General features: G+C 29.9%; 2 protein-coding genes across 4 annotated transcripts in view; both read right to left on the bottom strand.

The window, feature by feature from the left end:
• Positions 1 to 20,587, bottom strand: part of LOC122506796 (cyclin-dependent kinase 5 activator 1) — a 179,496-nt gene that overhangs the window by 33,726 nt on the left and 125,183 nt on the right. The gene's annotated exons all lie outside the window — the stretch shown is intronic.
• Positions 10,781 to 12,121, bottom strand: LOC122506797. The gene is made up of 3 exons (XM_043619119.1): positions 12,036 to 12,121; positions 11,521 to 11,954; positions 10,781 to 11,387 (listed from the first exon to the last, which is right to left on the bottom strand). The coding sequence occupies exon 3, from the start codon at positions 11,368 to 11,370 to the stop codon at positions 10,804 to 10,806; it is 567 nt and encodes a 188-aa protein (XP_043475054.1). The 5' UTR covers positions 11,371 to 11,387; positions 11,521 to 11,954; positions 12,036 to 12,121; the 3' UTR covers positions 10,781 to 10,803.

Genomic DNA, 20,587 nt, shown 5'->3' with positions numbered 1-20,587 from the left:
ATTTCTGATAAGAAATTTCACTCCAAAAACATCGGGTTTGTAAAAGAAATTTTAATCAAGAATAATTACCCCTATGATTTTATTGATAAATACATCACTAAGCGTATCTGTTTTATAAGTTCCAATTCTAATAAAAAAATCAGTAATAACAATATAATATACAAAATGTTTCCCAAAGTCTTTTTGCCTTATGTTCCAAACTTGTATAAGAACACTTCAGAGTTTCTAAAAAATTATAATATTCTAACAATTCCTACTGATAATAAAAATATGAGTCATAACATCGTCAAAAAAGGCAAAGACAAAAATAAAAAATCGGAAAATATTAACACAGGTTATAAAATTAATTGTGGTAATTGTTCTGCTTCTTATGTTGGTCAGTCAAAAAGAATGGTGGATGTACGTATTAAAGAACATAAAAATTCTAGAACTAATGTAATTGCTGATCACACTGACAAGTTTAATCACAATTTTGACTAGAATAATTTTTTAATACTTGACAAAGAGACTAATTATAACAAGCGTTTAATATCTGAAATGATCCACATTAATTTGCAAAATAACTCTGTTAACAAAAAAGATGATACACAAAATCTCAGTAATTATTATATTCACTTTCTCAATGAAAAGAAACACATCTGCTTTGAATCACCTTGATATTTCCTTGTTCTATTTTTGTTTACTGGTGGGTCAGTCACCTCATCTTTATCGATTTTACTTATTTTGCGTATTTTGAATTAGTGTCTAATCGTTCTCGCTTCCCTATTGAAAATCCCCACATGGGAAACCATATGGGAAACCACATGGGATCCTATGTCAAAAACCATGTAAAACCCTATTTCCGTGAAGGAAACCACGTGGTTTACCATGTGGTTTCCCATGTCAAACCATATGGGAAATTGAGACAGGATTTTAGTTAGGAATAGACATGGGGAATTTGAACAGTTCATCTATGCATAAAACCATATCAAATCCCACATGTTTTTCCCAGTCAAATCCTAAACCGAATCCCATGTGAAAAACAGTATCATTTATTTATAATTATTTTTCCAAGTCAATCCCCAAGTGAAAAACAGTATCATTTATTTATAACGATTTTCCCATGTCAAATCCTAAACCAAATACCATGTGAATAACATTATCCGCCTTATTGAATATCCCTACATGGGAATCCACTTGGAATTTTACAAGGGATTTCACATAGGATTTTATATGGGAATTGACATAGGATTTCATGCAAGATTTCACCTAGGATTTAATGAGATATCACATAGTATTTTATTAAAGATCCAATGAAGAAATTTTCAAAGGATTACAAATTATTTAATAAAAAATTAAATAATAAATAGTATTAGTGTTACAAGTCATCAAAAAAGTAAAAAAACGATCATTTGAAACACGTCCTCTCTGCTACAGGTTCTCAGCTTTTATATACTTCCAGAATCGTCTCAACAGCGAGAGAAGTCACTTTCGCCACCTAGCGGTGAAAGTATAGGAGCGACAGTAATCTTTAACATTACTAAGGAAACCATGTGGAATACTACGTAGGATTCCATGTGGTTTCCTACGTGGGGATTTACATGGGATTTTACTTAGGAATTCATTTGGGAATTTATTTCTACTTAAATTTCTAAGTAAAATCCCATGTAAATCCCCACGAAGGAAACCACATGGAATCCTACGTGGTATTCCACATGGTTTCCTTAGTAATGTTAAAGATTACTGTCGCTCCTATACTTTCACCGCTAGGTGGCGAAAGTGACTTTTCTCGCTGTTGAGACGATTCTAGAAGTATATAAAAGCTGAGAACCTGTAGCAGAGAGGACGTGTTTCAAATGATCGTTTTTTTACTTTTTTGATGACTTGTAACACTAATACTATTTATTATTTAATTTTTTATTAAATAATTTGTAATCCTTTGAAAATTTCTTCATTGGATCTTTAATAAAATACTATGTGATATCTCATTAAATCCTAGGTAAAATCTTGCATGAAATCCTATGTCAATTCCCATATAAAATCCTATGTGAAATCCCTTGTAAAATTCCAAGTGGATTCCCATGTAGGGATATTCAATAAGGCGGATAATGTTTTTCACATGGTATTTGGTTTAGGATTTGATATGGGAAAATCATTATAAATAAATGATACTGTTTTTCACTTGGGGATTGACTTGGAAAAATAATTATAAATAAATGATACTGTTTTTCACATGGGATTCGGTTTAGGATTTGACTGGGAAAAACATGTGGGATTTGATATGGTTTTATGCATAGATGAACTGTTCAAATTCCCCATGTCTATTCCTAACTAAAATCCTGTCTCAATTTCCCATATGGTTTGACATGGGAAACCACATGGTAAACCACGTGGTTTCCTTCACGGAAGTAGGGTTTTACATGGTTTTTGACACAGGATCCCATGTGGTTTCCCATATGGTTTCCCATGTGGTTTCCCATGTGGGGATTTTCAATAGGGTTCGACGAAGACGTTTGTCCAATATAAGCCAATATAAGATTGTATAAGTGAATGGAAAAAAAATATTTTTTTTTTAAACGTATTTCAAAAAAAGCAATTTTGCTAATTATTTACATTTTTATTGTTACCCATAAAAGTTTATTTACTACAGAAATATTAATAATAATTATTAGTATATTCAATAAATTACTCTCTTTTCTTTAATAATCAAATAACAAATTAATATAAGCTTCTAAAGGTAAATTTTGTTTTAGAGAACGCGTTACAGCATTTTTTAAATTTGTTACATTTTACCTGCGAATCAGTAATTAGGCGGTGTTCTGCCAGTGATATTTTAATACTGACTTAGTACTGACTGTCGGTAAAAAATCAGTACTGGACAGCGTTACCAGCCAGGGATTTCCCAGTACTGATTTAGTACTGGAGTGAGTGATTTGCATATTTAAATATTTTATGTTTTGTCTTCTTACATTTATTTAACTTATTTCATTTTATTGACCCTTCACAATGTTATTTTAACTAATAATGTTAACTGTTAACGTCTAATGCATTAGAACTTTATTATTATATATTGAACATGGACAATAATACGTAACTCTATTCCTACAAAGCACCTAAAATTACATGACCAAAGTACTAAAACCAACGCGGCCCAACATTGGCTCAGTATTGGCAAAGCTGGCATCGAGTCTTGGAAGACAATATTGGTCCGACATTGCGCCGACTCATGGGGTGTTAACCACGGTTGATCGTTGGCAGCCAGATCTCGACAGACATTGATGAACCAATATTGGCAGCCAGATCTCGGCAGACATTAATGGCCCATTATTGACTGACAGATCTCGGCAGACATTAATGGCCCAATATTGGCTGCTATTACTCCCCCAGTGTTGACAAAATTAAAAAGATAATAAAAATAAATATATTTTTTATTTAATTAACTAATTAATTTATAATATTTATATATAAATATGATTGGGCCAGCAATGGGACATTTTTAACACCAGTAATGGCCCAGTAACTAGTGCCAATTCTTGGCAGACATTACTGGACCAATGATGGGCCGTTTGTTTAGTCTTTGCATTTCGCACTTGGGGAAAGTTAAAATTACCTTGACTGCAAATTGCTGCTGTTATTCAGTATTTGACGTGAAAGTTGACTGAACATTCGCGTTAAACATTGTAACATTTCCATTTTCGTCCTGAAATGTCACATGCGCATTAATGATAGAGGGACGTCTACAACCTGCTACGTTGGAAACTCGAAACTCCGCGCATTACTTTGGCCAAACTCCCCAAATAACACGTAAGCTTAAGTCCACTGTATAGCAAGCTTTCCATGAAATGTTGTAATCTTTCTGTGAAAGATTCCTGCAATCTTGCCGTGTAATATTGCTACAAGATTGTAAGGAAAGATTGATGCAATTTTTTAAAAATGAATTTAAAATTAATAAAAAAAATTTTTATTTTTTCAATTTGAAGATCTTTCTGACGTCCACTTAACATTGTGGAAAATTTTTTGAAATAAATTCGAAGGTGCTGGGAATTGAACCCGAGTTCGACGGACACTAACCAACGACCCTAACACAGGTCTCCTCAGAGGTGGGCAGGTTATTCTAAAATGTAACGCTTCAAACTTGGTAAGGAGTTGTTCCAAATGACTTCCAGATTCCAAATTTTCAAACCGATAAATCGTACCTGATCCTCTTTTCGAATTATCTCTTTTACAGATAGTCGGAAACTTAAAAATGTATTATCTTAATGTGGAAGCTTTGATTCAGAAAACTGCTGATTTTTCGTTATTAAAAATTTTTTAGACAAAGATAAATATATATATAAATATATATATATATATATATAGATAATTATGTTCATGATTTTGAGAAAAGTTGGGGTAGGGAAGAGTGGGTCAAGACGGGGTACTTAAGGTTTAAGCGCAAAAAAACGAAAATTATCGAATACATATTTTATTATTTTATTTAATAACCATCTTTGGGAATCAGTCTTTAGTAATAAAGGCGCACAAAGGCCACTTGTTTCTTAAAAAATCATAAAATTAATAATATGGAAAAAATTGCAAATCTCCCAATCTTGACCCACCGGCGCGGTACTAAAAAAGCAGCCTATTTCTGTCGACAAATTTTACAAGTAAAGGTTGCATCTTCATCTTCGTCATTGGCACCGGCACAAAGCCCATTGGCCGCAGACAGAAGAAGCAGCCCAGCCTTCATTTGAGTCTAAATAATAACCATTACAATTTATAGAGACAAGGAGTATTTTCCACTATACCATCGCTAATTATTGATTTAACCTGACAAGCTTTTTTCTTTTTGGTCACTCTTATTTTATTCAGTCTTGATTTAAGTAGTTTTCTTAACTTCCCTTATTTCTCTTTTCTTTTGCTTCATTTGTGTACCCCGCCTTGCCCACTCTTCCCTACCCTATCTTGCCCGCACCTACGAAATTGAATAAAATGATTAATTACTACAATTTACGATTCAACAAAGAAAAAAACATATGCTTTCCTTCTTCTGTAACCCTTGCCAGTTATAAAAATTTTTATATAGTTCATTAACTGTTATTATTATATAATAAACACCTCCTAAAAAAAGTGAAAAATTCACAAGAAAATCGTCGAAAACAGGTTTTTTAGTAAAACAAATAAAAGATTTGTTCTCATGACTTTTAGGTTTTGTAAACAAGTCACTATCGTCTCGGTGCAGTATTATGTAAAATATAATCGCGATTGGTTAATTCGTTTGTTAAATAGGACCGGTACCCCATCTTGCCCCACTCTCCCCTATAAGTCCCAAAAATCACTTTTTAGTTTTTGTAAATACAACTGTTTTAAAAAATGATTAAATTGGTTTAAAATTTGTTACTCAGGGGTTTCGGGGTCGCTGATTGCGAATGTGATGTCAAAATAAAAAAATCTGTCGACAAATTCCTAATCAGCGAAACCCCGCGAGTAACGTATTTCAGGCAAATTGAATCGATTTTTAAAAGTCGATCGCCATATTGGATCCAACATTTTGAGTTTTGAAAATCTGACGTCATATTCGTAATCAGCGATCCCGAAAACCCCCGAGTAACAAATTCTTAGCGAATCCAATCATTTTTTAAAATAGTTGTATTTTGGTCAATTTGTATGCAGGACAACTGTTGAAAAATCAATTTTGACAGTTAATTTAGTTTGTTGTTGGCAATATCGCTATATTTTCGTAAAGTAGAGGGTTCAAAATTTAATTTAACTCATATATATGATATATATATAATATATATATATATATATTTATTTTTCATTTTCCAAAAAAGTTGGGGTGATGTGCAACACCAGTAAAATTAAGGTATGTAATCCATAAATATTGATGAAAATCTCTTTAATTATTTATTTTAGGCTTTTTCAATGCAAACTAATCGAAATCTGCAAAAAAAGCTTACTAAGATATATTTTTTTGTATTTTTTTTACCGTACTCTCTAAATTTGAATCAGCGAAAAGTCGCTGATTCACCAGCCCAGAGTATGCAGCTGATGAAATAGCGTATATACACTGATGAAACAGCGTATATGCACTGATTTTCCAGCGTATATACGCTGTTTCATCAGCTGCATACTCTGGGCTGGTGAATCAGCGACTTTTCGCTGATTCAAATTTAGAGAGATATTAATTAATTTTTTGAGTAATGAGAAGGCCTAGATACGGTTTGTTTTTTAATAAAATTTATTAAAATCCTAACTAGTTTCGAACTATATAAACTAAAATTCCTCATCAAGGGATGAATAATTTTATAAACATATTATTATCCAAGCGTCGGACATAGTTTATAAGATTTCAAAAAGGATTAAATAAAAATTTAATGATTTGAAAGAGAAAAATAAATACTGTTTTAGTTTTGATTGATTTTATAGGATAATAAGTTTTCATTTATGAAAATAAAAGCTTCTTACCTTTTTATGACTTGTTAAAACCAAAATTGGAACTACATTTCACTTTCTCTTAATAAAATATAACATTATTTAAATCAATAGTTGTAATTCATGAAACCTATATTCATTATTTATTAAACCAACTTATTGTTTATAGAATTGTTTATAGAACTCATAGTTTATCAAAAATAAATCATACTTAAGACGGGAATAAGACGAATTTTAATATTTAAAAAATAAAACTGTTCCGTCTTGAAAAGATAAAGTGACCGGATTTACCCTGGAAAATTGTGATTTCGAAATTTGGTATATGTGTATTAAAAAGTTTCTCTAAGTAAAACTAAAAAAGATAAATCAAAAACGCTTTTTTATTTTTTTAGTAGAAATCATAAGCTTTCAAATGATATAAATTAACTTGGATTTAGAGAATAATTTCCTAGATAAAACCGATCTGAAAAAAATGAGCGGGTTTACCCTAGTCTCCCCTATAGTTGATAAAGTTGATATCTATGTTATTAGACTTATTTAAATTATGTTTTAAAAAATGTAATTAGATTATAGTATATTTTATCTAAATTTGTGTTTTGAGGTTTAGGCCAAAGAATCCAAATTTTCTATTAAAAAATTTTGAAGACAATTTTTAGTTAGTCAACATATTTATTATTAATATAATTGTCTCGACGTTTCGATGGTAGCCACCATCCTTTTCAAAAGAAAACATTCTTAAAAATTACATTTAATTATAAAAATTATAAGTTATTAATTACAAAAAATATAAATTACAATAATTGAAAGAAATTTTCTTTCTATAACAGAAACGTGAGAATACATACGTGGTAAAGCATGTTTAATTTGTTTTAGGAGTTGAGAAACAACTCCTCACCACCACCATTACATATTTAAATAAATAAAATTAGAGTAAAAAGTTATGAATAATCAATTCATAATCGTTTTTTTATAAAGTCTCTCAGAGTGAAGTTAGCAGATAATTACCATAGATTATGACTTTATGAGAGATTCCCGGTTATCTTATAGTGAAGCCCGGTTCATAGATGCTTTGGAGGTTAGAATCAAATAAAATTCAAGTTAGTTTAGTTTAGTTTAGTTTATTTACGGTATAATACACCTTTTTTACATAATTAAATCTTAGTTTATATAAGTAACAAAAATTAAATGATTTTTATAAAACATCAATAATAAAGTTTACAATATAATTATAATAGCGGTGGGGATAACATAAAACTTAAATAAATATCGCTATATTTATAGTTTTGCTGAATTTGAATTTAATTTATAATTAATTAATTTTAAGTTAAATTTATAAAAAAAACGGTTATGAATTGATTAATCACAACTTTTTACTCTAATTTTATTTATTTAAATATGTAGGTAGTGGTGGTCGTGAGGAGTTGTTTCTCAACTCCTAAAACAAATTAAATATGCTTTACCACGTATGTATTCTCACGTTTCTGTTATAGAAAAAAAATTTCTTTCAATTATTGTAATTTATATTTTTTGTAATTAATAACTTATAATTCTTATAATTAAATGTAATATTTTTGGATGTTTTCTCTTGAAAAGGATGTTGACTAAATATGTTGACTAACTAAAAATTGTCTTCAAAGTTTTTTAATGGAAAATTTGGATTCTTTGGTCTAAACCTTAAAACACAAATTATATTAAAATCCAAAAACTGACTTTCAACAAATTTTATCTAAATTGTCAATATCTGTTCTATAATTAATACAATTAGTATTATTTTTAATATAGAACATTTCTAAATTTTTCCTTTTCCAGTTATTTATTTCAATTTGTAAAATATTAGTATTGTCAAAATCAAAAGATTGTTTATTATAAAAAGTTTGATTAGTTAAAGCATTAATATTTTGGTTGTGAGTGACATATCGTTTATGCCCTTTTATTCTAGTTTTAAGATGTCTTAGAGTTTCTCCGATATAACAACTATTACAATTCTCACAAAGCACAGTATTTTTCTGCAAGTTTGCTGCAAGTTTTTCATGCAAAGTTCGCAAGTTTGCATCCAAGTTTGCAGCAAACTTGCATACAAATAAAAATGTCACCCTCTTGACAAGTTTGCAATGAAAACTTGAGGAAAATTTGCAGCAAACTTTCTAAAATACCTAAAAAATTAAAAAAAAATTTTTTTTTCAAATTGCATATATTTTGATGAACGATGCCTTCCCTGCAGGGAAGGTGACTAAAATATAGTGCGCAGCGCTAGATGTCATAGTAAACTACTGCGCATACATTTAAGTTTTTGCTATTTGGCGCAAGTTTGCTGCAAACTTGCAGTGCAAACTTGCCAAGTGGGTGACATTTTTATATTTATGCAAGTTTGCTGCAAACTTGCAATGCAAACTTGCGAAATTTGCATAGAAAACTTGCAGAAAATGTCTGTGCTTTGTGGGTTATTACATTGAATTTTATATATGCATCCAACCCTCTGAAATTTCTCTGTTAGATAATTTGAAAAATAAAATTTTTCCAAAATTTAAAGAATTTGTAAAAATTAAATTAAAGTTATATTCTTTAAAAATATTAAAAAGAATTTCATCAAAATTTTGAATATATGGAATACTTATAATTTTTTCCCTTGGAATAGTACATTACATTATAAGGGCAGAAAGTTCGAATTCCGGAACTGTGCGAAATGATGCCCGAGGCGAAGCCGAGGGCATCATCGCACAGTGAAGGGCTTCGAAATTTCCGCCCGTGTAATGTATACTATTTTTCTTTATATCTGGTCGAAACTACGCTCGTTAATTTATGTTTTAAGAAAATTGCAACTGCGTTTCACTTGACAGCCGGCCATCTTTATTTACTTTCGGCCCCGCTTCAACGCCTCTAGCGGACACTCGTGAAGCTCTGGTTTTTTCTCTGTCTCTCTCTTACAATCATGACTCTTTTTTACTTTCAATGCCTGCCCGACATTTGCTGCACGAGCGAAGCGAGTGCTGCTGGTCGGGGCCGGCAAAAATCAAAACATAAAAAGACAATTATTATTATTGCATTGTTTCAAAAATAAGTTAATACCGTCAACCGGGGCTATTTTGTGCACCAAATAGCTTTTTTTTATTCAAAGATTTATTTAAATTCAGAATTAAGAGAATAAAGAAAATCAACTTTTGATATATGTTGTGGACATCCTTCTGAAGGTTTCCTATAAATTTTGCAAAGAAAAAAATTTTTTTGTCTTAGTTATAGTCATTGAAAGTCGTGAACACAATAACTCCCGGGATGGGGCTATTTTGTGCATCGAACTTTGCTTTTCTGTAATGTTGCGTAAACAATTTTTTTAATCGTTTCTATCGTTTCTATCGTAAGTTAAAAAAAGAATGACCTAGTAAAATTTTTTTTGTAGATATACTATACAAAAAATGTAAAATAAAGCACTAAAATTTTGCTAAAATCTGGATTTACTAAAAATTAACAATCTTTCTTTAAATTGTATATTACGCAGATAGTAAATAAAATTTTTTTCTTTTTTAATATATATTTTATAATAATATACTAATATAATTATAAAATGATCGTTTAAACACTTATAAATAACTTTAAAACATCATTTCAATAGGAGCTTTTTTAATTGTTTTAAATGATATTTTTAAAAAACTTGAAATAAATATTTTTAAGGTTAAATAGATAACAATTTAATATCTAATATGATTTTCAAGTTATTTTAAGAGAAACGAGAAAATAGTTTTAAAACTAATTTGAAAAACTTATAAATATTAATTAAAGTTCAATTTTTGAGGTTACGTTGTGCACCGGTAGAGCTTTTAATCGTTTTAATGATTTTAATTAACGTATTTACAGTTTTTTGACAGAAAAGTAAGACAAAAATGTATAAAAATGATAAACAGAATCTTCTTTACTTACTAAATAAAATATTTATGAAAAATATTTGATTTTTTTAAGTGCACAAAATAGCCCCATGGAATCCTGGTTTTTCAGTTTTTTCCACTTTTCTCTTAAAATAATGAATAAAAAGTTAGCGCATTACGTATGTATCATCACAACACAATTGAAAACAAATATCTAACACAGTTTATGAGACACATTAAAACTCTAGAAGATCTGGTATAATTTTTCCGAACTTTCAAAATTTTTTAAACAAATTTTCCGTTTTTAGGAATTTTTTTCTCTTAATTGCCAAAGAATTAAATAATAACATTTAGTGCTCTCTATTGTCATGTAATCAAACTTTCATTTTACAAAATAGCAGATTAAAATAATTCATTTTAATAATTTTTTTCATTAAAAAACTCGCGTGCACAAAATAGCCCCAGTTGACGGTATTTATTTTTATAACAAATTTTATTTATTATTAGTGTTCATAAAACATAATTAAATAGTATGTATTGCGAAGATTACATCTTATTTTTTTTCTTGTTTTTTACAATCGGTTCCCGAACAATAAAAATTGTTTATTATATTTCCATGAAAAACACAATTTTCATACTTAACAAATGAATTTTTGTTGGGAGCTGAAATCAAATTAATATTTTTTTCTTGATGATCCATTGTAGATTGTAATGTCTGTCTACTTGTTTCACTTTCTGCAATTTTAATTTTTTTAGACGGCGGTTCATTTTGTGAAGTATGAAAAGAAAGTCGAAGTGGTGGTTTTGATGTAAAATGCTCAGCTGATTTTGACGGCCTATCGCGCGGAATGTGTATTTTCTTTTTGTTCGCAGTAGTGAAATAAGGTGCCGATGATTCAGGAACTTTTGGCTTATTTAATTTATCAATTGTATTTAATTCCTCATCAGTTACATCAAAATTTTCAAACATATCCTTCCAATCAACTGCTGGATTTGTGTGATTTTGTTTATCCTCAATGACTGCTTTAGTCGAACAGTGTTTACTAGACGTTGGATTTGATTGAGCTTGCGATACTGCTTTGTGGGTTATTCTTTCAAAAATTCTTTTTCTGTTTTCCATCGAATTTTCCACATAACCTATTAAATAAATCAATTATTTATAAATACATTATTTGTTACACAAAATAAATCAATATAATTATATTTAATTTATTATTATTATTAATTTATTCAATTTATTATTTCTAAGGAAGTAAAATAAATAACTAACCTTGTGCTATAGCTGTCGATTTCCACCCTCCTAATTGCCTGAGCAATGTGACATTTGCACCTGAGTTAGATGCGAGAGTAGCTGCAGTGCGTCGAAAACAATGTCCTGTGTATTTTTTCGGATCCGTCAAATTTAAATATTTAGCTATACCTTGAGGTGTTTCTCCTGTTTTATTCCGACCAATAACGATGACATTTTCCTTTTTGAAATTGAATAAAAAATCTCTCAGTAAAATTATCACTTCGTCTCAAGGCAGTGTATTGCTTAACGGTCGCATAAAAAAGTTCTCCGATGATGAATTGGCGAGGTACGTCGTTCTTTGTCTCATTGATTGAAACAATATACTTGTTTCCTAGATCTTCAACATCTTGCACCTTACTATTAGTAAGATCAGCACACCTTAAAGCACCACAAATTCTGAAAACAAGGATAACCTAAAATGAATTTGAATATAAAAACATTTATTAATAGAAGAGTTAATGAGAGTAGATGCAAAACTTTATTTAAATAAAAACCTTTGCAGCTAAATATGTGAAGTCCGACGCAGCACTCATAAACTTCATTATATCTGCCCATTTCAAAACTAACGACTGTTTTGGTCTGTAACCTTTGGAATTTTGTTTAACAAGACTCTTTAAATTTTGAAATTTATTTATGTACAGATTGTGTCTTGTATTTTAAGTTTTTCTTAACATGGACCAAACACTCCCTAAGGTATTCGGTCTCACTTTTTCACTTAATTGTTTAAAATAAACAATTAAGTTACTTTCTTCAGAGTTGGACACAGAACCTTTGTGTTCATTTTTCCACTTTTGATATGTGTCATAGACCAGCACGTACCTGTCGCCAGATTTTTTCGGCAAAGAGTCCTTTTTAATAATTAATTGTGCTTCATTATCAAAATTTCTTAGCACTTCCTCTTCATCACTGGAATCATCTGATGAAAATGACTGGTTCATTATAATTTAATATTTAAATTTAAATGCACATTGAGAGAACGAACAAACGAATTTCATCAACTTTGAGGTTATGTGTCAAAAATCACCGGTAGCGCTTTATTCGTGAAACGAATTAAAGTCACGAGTTATCAACCGAGTATTGTTTTAAGAAACTTTTGCTCCCCGTACGATAGAGGGCAGGCCTGTGCATTCACCAAAGCGTAAATGTTTGACTTTCTGCTGCGAAGTCTAAGCGGGAAGTACGTACTTTCGACCGGGGTATGAAGAAAAATTGTTTTTGTTGATATTCTTTTTTCTAGGTAAATTACTAATAAGAGTATTATACCTCTGTGAAATCTTTCTATTCAACAGATCTTGCATTTTTAAAAACAAATGAATCGTTATAACATTGTTGACGTGAAGGTTGAAAATTTGTGAAAATAAATATTTCAAAAATAAATTCTCCTGATTTCCAGAATGGTTTAGCTCGCTTGAAATTTATAGGAAATGTTCATAATTATTTTAAGAATTTGTAGTAAAAATATGATATCAACAAAGGTGGTGTTTTTAAGAAAATTGATCTTATTTATTTTCAGAAAATCATCCCCTATTTTTATAATTTTAAATATTTTTTAAATTTAAAACTGGATTTTGAAGAGGACAAGACCATCTACAAGACCCAAGAAAGAAAATTAAATTATACTCAAAAGAAAAAAATGCCAAGCAAAACAATTTTTTTTCACTGTTCATTCGAGTTTTACCACTCAAAGTTCAAATGTGCGTAACTTCGTTTTTATCTTTTTTGAAAAATAAAAAAGTACGTGTCTCTATATTTTTCATGTACAATGACATATTTTAGAACCAGCTAAATTTATAACTTGAAGTTAGTCGACCTGCCTGATTTGAAATGGATTCAGTCTAAAGGAAAATAACTCAGAACTTTTTATTCATCATGTGAATCACAGTTATTGCACGTAAAGTATAAAAAAGAAAAAAGTGTTGCACATCACCGCAAATATGATATTTTGTGAAAAATGATTTGTACGCAATACAATGCAATGGAATCACAAAATATAAACAGATATTTAAAAACACTTAAAAAACCAACAATAAACACATTCTTATCTATAAAATAAATTAAAACCCTTCACGTAACGACTAGAAATGTAAAGCATGCAAAATATTTCCTGCTCGAGAAATCTAACTCAACTTACGTACAACGAACCTCGCTGCGAGCTGTCTCGTGAGTTATATATCAAAAACAAGTTACTGAGAACAAAAACAAATGTCAATACTTGGTTCTGTTCAATATCGAACTGTAGATCAGAAATCGGCGGTGTTGCACATCACCTTAGAACACCCTACATATTGAAGTGTGGAAATTTTTTTTTATTTCTATAATCTATCTATAACAAAATAGTGGCGGTAAATTTCATTCCGAAACTCGACTATTTTTTACGGATGGAAAGGTTTTTTGAAAAGTTTAAGTACTGCGGATCAAAAAACAAAGAAATTTTATGCAAAACGAGCATATTTCGGTTTGTATAAAATGTCGTGTGTACCTCGGACTAATATAACTTATACTATCATAACCTTATAATATTAACTTTGGAAGTGCATTTGGATTATTTAATTAGGATGTAAACTATATTTTTTATAAACAATTTACTGTTTATTTTTTGGCAAAAAATCGATTAATTTACTCAAAAAGTGTGCCAATTTTACAAAAATTAATATAAAAAAATCCCATATCTAACTTCTAAAGTTTATATTATATAGATTATGTAATTTCTTTGTTTTCTGTGCCAGGTTTTAAATTTTTTAAAAAATTGTCCGTCCGGTCTTTATCATAAAAAAATAGTGAATTTTGATTATGAAATTTATCGCCGCCATTTTGTTATAAAATTTTAAATAAAATTTTTTTTCTACACTTCAATATGTATTTAACAAACCCTTCAAAGAGAAATCATATTCTTGTTCTCATTTTCCTAAAACAAATCTTTAAAAATTGGTCTCTTTCTCTGCCTCTAAAGTGGTGTTACCTCTCTTAACTGTTTGACTATATCAACGCCACAGCTCGGACCGGACGATGAGAAAGTCCCAGTCAGCGATATGACGGTCTCAAATGGAAAGGGAAAATTTTATTTTTTGCGACGCATCGAAAGCACTATTTTATTGGTCATTTTATTTTATTATTTTAAAAATTGTTTTTTAATATTTATAGTTAAATATGGTTTTGGTGCAAACTTTGACACTCTAATTTACGTTTTTGTAAAGAAAGTGTAAAAATGTTAACTTTATTGGAAATAAATAAAAAAAGTTGTCACTATCACAACTTCTAAGTCACACCGAAATTTTAGTTTTGGTCCCGAATCTATTTCAAGAGATATAAAGTTTCAAAAATTGCAAAATTTTGTAGGTTAAATTATTTTATTTTAGGTTGGTTTTTATATGTATAGCTAATTTTTATCTGTAGCAGATAACAATTAGCTTTCACATCATAAAAATTATCTGTGAGAAGTAATTATTAGCTGTGATAGCTATCAATAATTGGGCCCCTGGATTCCTTAACTGCCGCTGCGCGCGGTTTCGAAGGGATAGTATCAGTCAGGTAGCAGTGCGCTCTCTGGGCCGTTTAGTGCTACCTGACTGGTATTATCCCTTCCAGACCGCGTGCAGCGGCTGTTATAGAATCCAGGGGCTCAACTGCTATCCACATACTGGCAAAGTACGCAACAATTCAGAACTTTCGTACTTTTAACTTAATATTTCTTGTATATTTAAAGAAAAAATTAAGAAAGTGATAAGAAATTCTGAAAGTTCATAAAAAAACTTTATGTTTAGTGAGTTTTTATTTAATTTAATAATTCCACTTTCTTGTTATTAATTAATTAAAACGGCAAAATTAGGTTATGTGACGGACCTACTTTAAAAATATATTTTATGTATTATTTTAATTTTTTCACTAGTTTAATAATTAAAAAATCTGCCCGCCCTTCGGGCGGACACATTCTTATTCCCGCTTCGCGCGGAAGCTCGCAAGTTTCAGCGCACCTACGTTGGTCGTCGCGCTTCGCACTCCGAGGATTGATGCGCGCTTCGCGCACAAATAGCTCGCTTCTCTCGCGGCCGTTATCCATTATTTGCGTTCTTTTTCTTGTTTCCTATCATACGTTTCATGAAACCTATTTTTTTTCTTAAAGTTACTAAAGTTACGACTTTAAGGTTTACATTCTCATCACATATTTTGTTTGCTGATGATTGCGAGATTAAGTGGACTTAAATATTAATTTTTGGTCCTGCTGATAATAAATGTGAAATTATTTTTAATTACTAACTTTCTTCGCAGAAACATGGTTTGCTGAAGATGCCACGATATTTTTAAAATACTACTATCAAGTTCTTTGTGTACGTGATTTGTAAATAACAATTATTTGACTAAACTGTTGCTGAAATTGATAAAATCATACAATATCTTCAAGATTTTTTGCCCACCTTAATTAATTGCAAAATTAAAAAATAACCTTAGTTTTTAGGTGCTTCATATAAAGAGCTTTATGAACTAATAAGTATTTATTTCTTTATTACTTTTATTTATTAAAAACAAAAAACTACCCAAAATGGTATACATAAAAAAATTAAAAAGAATAATATTAAATTAAGCAAAAGGGGGAAGTCCCCTAGTACCGGACACCTAAGGTTTTCATACTAGCTATAACGTTAAAACTATTTAAAAAATATGACTTTATTTATGAATTAATTAACTCTATAATATATAACACCAAAATAACCGACAGATTGGCATAGTCGGATAGATGCCTCGCTTGGCGGACGTTTTAGAACCAAGGGTACTTGGTTCGCGCCCATTTGGCTTGGTATTTTTCCGGTACGTAAGATAATCTGAGCGGGAGGTTATTGTATTGAGTCCGATTATTGTCCGGTACACACCATTAGAACTCGACTGTCGATAAACCGGTTGTACTCAGGAGAAGTTTTCTACCGTTTCCCTCTCTACTGGCGAGAAAACCCATTAGTCAATAGTGTACGTGTACCACTTTTTAGCTCTCTAGATGAAAAACTGTGAGCGCTAGGGAGGGTACATGGTCACTTTCCGTAACCGTTTTAATAGGGTTCCTACCGGGTACGGAACCCTAAAAAGTTAAAAATTCTAAAATTTAAAAAAATTGAATTTTTAAACTTTTGAAAGTACTGTAGTCATTGGCGAAGATGGCTGGCTAACGAACTCGATCTGTATTTTAACACTAAATTTGTACATGCAAAGTTGCAAGTTGACACAATAAGTTTTTCAAAAGTTATCGTAGAAACACCATTGTGTCAACAGACAGACACGAAGACAGACATACAGACACTTTTTCTAGACCATGTTTTTCGGACTCAGGGTACCCCAAAACGTCGAGATTTCATGAAATTAGCGAAAGTCAATTTTCGACCAAAACTAATACTTTCTCATGTGATAAAAATGTAAAAATAATAATTAATCAACTAATTTTGAACAGTAATCAATCATTCTTTTTGCACTTTTAAGAATTTTTCTATGCTTTTTTACATATTTTCTAATTGCTAAAAATGAACATTTTTCCGCACATCCTCCTCTTTACACTTATTTTTAAAAAAAGTAATAAATATTTTAACATCATTCTTTTTGTTTCGTTCCCCAGAGATCATACATTCCTTATATGAAATCAGTAGATATGCAAATTAGGTAAAGAGAGACATTCTAATGTTATTTACTTTCGAAAAAGGAAGAAAGCAATAGCGTTAGATTTTCTGCGTTATAAACAGAGACCGATAAAGATATTTAGTATCTAGAAAGAAGGAGACAGAAAGATATTTGAAAGATATATATATATATATATATATATATATATATAATTTAAAGAGAAATAAAAGGTCTGCTCGAGTACCTGGCCTATTGTTTGAAGGGTTTCTTTTAACCAGTAGGCAGTCTATTGAGTGACCAGTGAGCCGAGATAGAGAGAGAGAGAAACTATGAATTAGTAGTAAGCATGAGTGCGAGTGAGATTCAAGCAAATTAAATACAGAAGCGTTACTGTTGCACTCGTAGACGATTTTATACTTGAGTATATGTATATGTATGTATATGGGGCATTCTCTTTAACATTGTAATTTTTCAAAAATTACAGCTTGTAATAGTGTCAAAATTTGTGAAGTGACCCATCATTTTTAGATAGGTGAGTATTTTCTATGATTTTAACTTTTTTCTACTCTATACGATATAACAAAAATACAAGTTGAACAGTTTTTCGAAATTTTAATTTTTAGAATAGTTATTGTTAATAATATTTTTTTGTATAAATTTCGAAATTATTAATTATCTATCGTTCTATAAAAGGAATCTATTTGAGTTTTGAAATGGATAATAAGGAATAATACTACTTTTGATAAATATTTGTCATTACCCAGTGGGCACACTTGTTCAAAAGACGTCCCAAGGATGTCTTTTTGCGGACGTCTTTTGGACTTGTACAAAAAGACGTCTTTAAGACGTCTTAAAGACGTCGTATTCATGTTCTATATGTCTTGGCCATTAGATGTCTTTAAGCTGTCTAAAAGACGTCTTTTTCATTCAACATTTGAAAACAGAAAAATTTCCATAAATAGAAAATATTATTTTCTAAGTTCAACTTGGACTTAGAAATTTATGAATGTGAAATTCATTGGAATTTTTCTAAGTTAAATTCATTTCATTGACAAGTGAGATCGTTAACTTTGTAGAGGTTCATATCTGTCTTGAACGGCTGAGGTGCTTAAGGCGCAGTACTTCAAGCCCAAGGTACCCGAGTTCGATCCCAGCTTCGTAGGAATTTTTTCATTATTTCTCCACATTTTAGAAAAAATAAAATTAAACTTAAAATAAATTTAATACAATATTACTGAATTTCAACTTAAAAAATGTTATAAAAGAAATGTTTATTTAAGATCTGAAGGAATGTAAAAAGGACGTCCAAAAGACGTCTTAAAGACGTCTTTTAGACGTCCCTTTTATGTCTTTTAGACGTCCAAAAGACGTCTTTTAGACGTACTTTAGACGTCCTTTCTTATGTCTTTTAGACGTCTTTTAGACGTCTTTTGGACGTCTTTTGGACCAGACATAGAACGTCTTTTAGACGTCTTTTAGTTGTCTTTTTGATGACTCAGAGACATTGCCATCATTGTCCCTGAATCGTCCGCGGACAAAAAGGGACGTCTTTTAGACGTCCCAGTGCCCACTGGGTATATACGATTTTAAAAATTGTGAAAATTATAAACAATATTTATTTAAACAATTAAAAATATTTTCATGTTCTTTCAACATTTTAAAAAACTTTTTTATTGAATATTACTCCTTATTTAATCACGAATAATTAAAAAAAAGAAAAGTGAGTATTCTTAATTAGGTAAAAAGTTATTCAGGTTTTTCTCTGAGCGCGCCATGCGTGACAGGCCTAAACGTCGTCCCGGGACGCAGTGGGATTTTTTTACAATTTGCTGTTCAAAAATGTCTGCAGCCTACAATTTTTGAACGATTTGAGTGTTCTTTAATTTAAATTTAAGGGGAATAAATTCTTTAGACATCCCTTGAGTCGGATTTTAAAAATTTTAATTGTTTATAATTTTTTAGTTCAATTAAAGTTAACAAATTAATACAATTTTTGAAAAAAGGATGTTTATTTTCTTATTCCACTACTGCACATGATCTAAATCAGTTCAAATTAATCGAATATGACCACCAGGCAATTAATAAAACGTAAAATAATTTATTTAAAATGTTGTAAACAATATTAATTAACAAATAAATAACCTTGATTCCTCTTCACTAAAAAAGTTTTTTTTCGCGTTTACTTTTTTATTTAGGTTCATGTAAACAATATATGTCCTTCTTGTTAAAAGAAAACTTATTTAAATTGTTATAAACATTGTTAATTAACAAATAGTTCATTTTTGTCCCTCTCCATTAAAAATATTTTTTACGTTTTTTTTATTTATGTTCATTTAAAGAATATGTGTTATTCTTGTTTAAAAAATAACATATTAAAAATGTTATAAACAATATTAATTAACAAATAGATAACTTTGATTCCTCTCCATTCAAAAAAATTTTTTTATGTGTAGTTTTTTATTTAGGTTCATTTAAAGAATATAAAAATATAAGTATAAGTACTTATTATAAGTTTACATCCTTTTTAAAATAAGTAATTATACTTACATTCTTATATTTTTCAAATGGACCTAAATAAAAAACTACACGTGAAAAAAAAATTTTATAAAAAGGCTTGATCAAATCTCAGACGCATATTTTTATTGTTAATTTTTAAAATAGGATACTTTTCAAATTTTTAAATTTTGCTCTACTAATATGCATAAAATGTGTGCTCTGAAGTTTGATGTATATTGTGTATTCGAATAAATAACGTGAATTTTTTAAAATATTTTTATTGCATTTAGGATTTTCTTGTTGATAACAAACTTGGAAAAATATCTTAAATGGACTGTTTTGCCCTTCATTTCAAATGTGATATAACATTAATATCTTTGTTATATATTTTAAAAATGTTTCATTTACACTCTAAATATGAATCAGTGAAATTCTACTTAAGATTAGTGAAATTTTAGTAAGAATCACTGACTTTATTCTGGCGAATTGAATTAGTGGAGTTTTATTAAAAATCGGTTGAAATTTACAGAAATATCAGTGTTTTTTACTGATTGTCCAATCAAAAAATTATTAGAAATTTCTGTCACGCATATTAAAAATTTCAGTTAATTTTTAATTGCCTAATCAGTGAAAAATGAATAAAATTTCAATTCAATGTTCCCTTAACCCTCACAACCTCGAGCCGGGTCCCTCGGACCTGGAGGAAATTTTTTTTGATCTACTTCCGGTTATGTAAATATTATTGGAAAATCAACTTCACGTTAGGCTTGGGGACGTAAAAACATACATTTTTCACCAGTATAAACAATTTTTTATTTATTAAATACTTTGGTAAAATTACCTTGTAAGTCGAACATGCGTAAGGGCTCAAGCCGGGTTCGAGGGACCCGGGCTATGAAAACTTATTTTTAAATTTCCATTTTTTATACAATATTGGATTTATTTATGGTAT

Source organism: Leptopilina heterotoma, unplaced genomic scaffold, assembly GCF_015476425.1.
Source record: "Leptopilina heterotoma isolate Lh14 unplaced genomic scaffold, ASM1547642v1 Lhet_434, whole genome shotgun sequence".
In the NCBI taxonomy this organism is placed as follows: domain Eukaryota; kingdom Metazoa; phylum Arthropoda; class Insecta; order Hymenoptera; family Figitidae; genus Leptopilina; species Leptopilina heterotoma.
The sequence above is the reverse complement of the archived record's forward strand: the minus strand, read 5'-3'. Positions and strand labels throughout refer to the sequence as shown.

What these genes read in the sequence shown, in the direction of transcription:
- LOC122506797 (XM_043619119.1), bottom strand. Translation starts at nt 11,370, where the DNA reads ATGGAAAACAGAAAAAGAATTTTTGAAAGAATAACCCACAAAGCAGTA.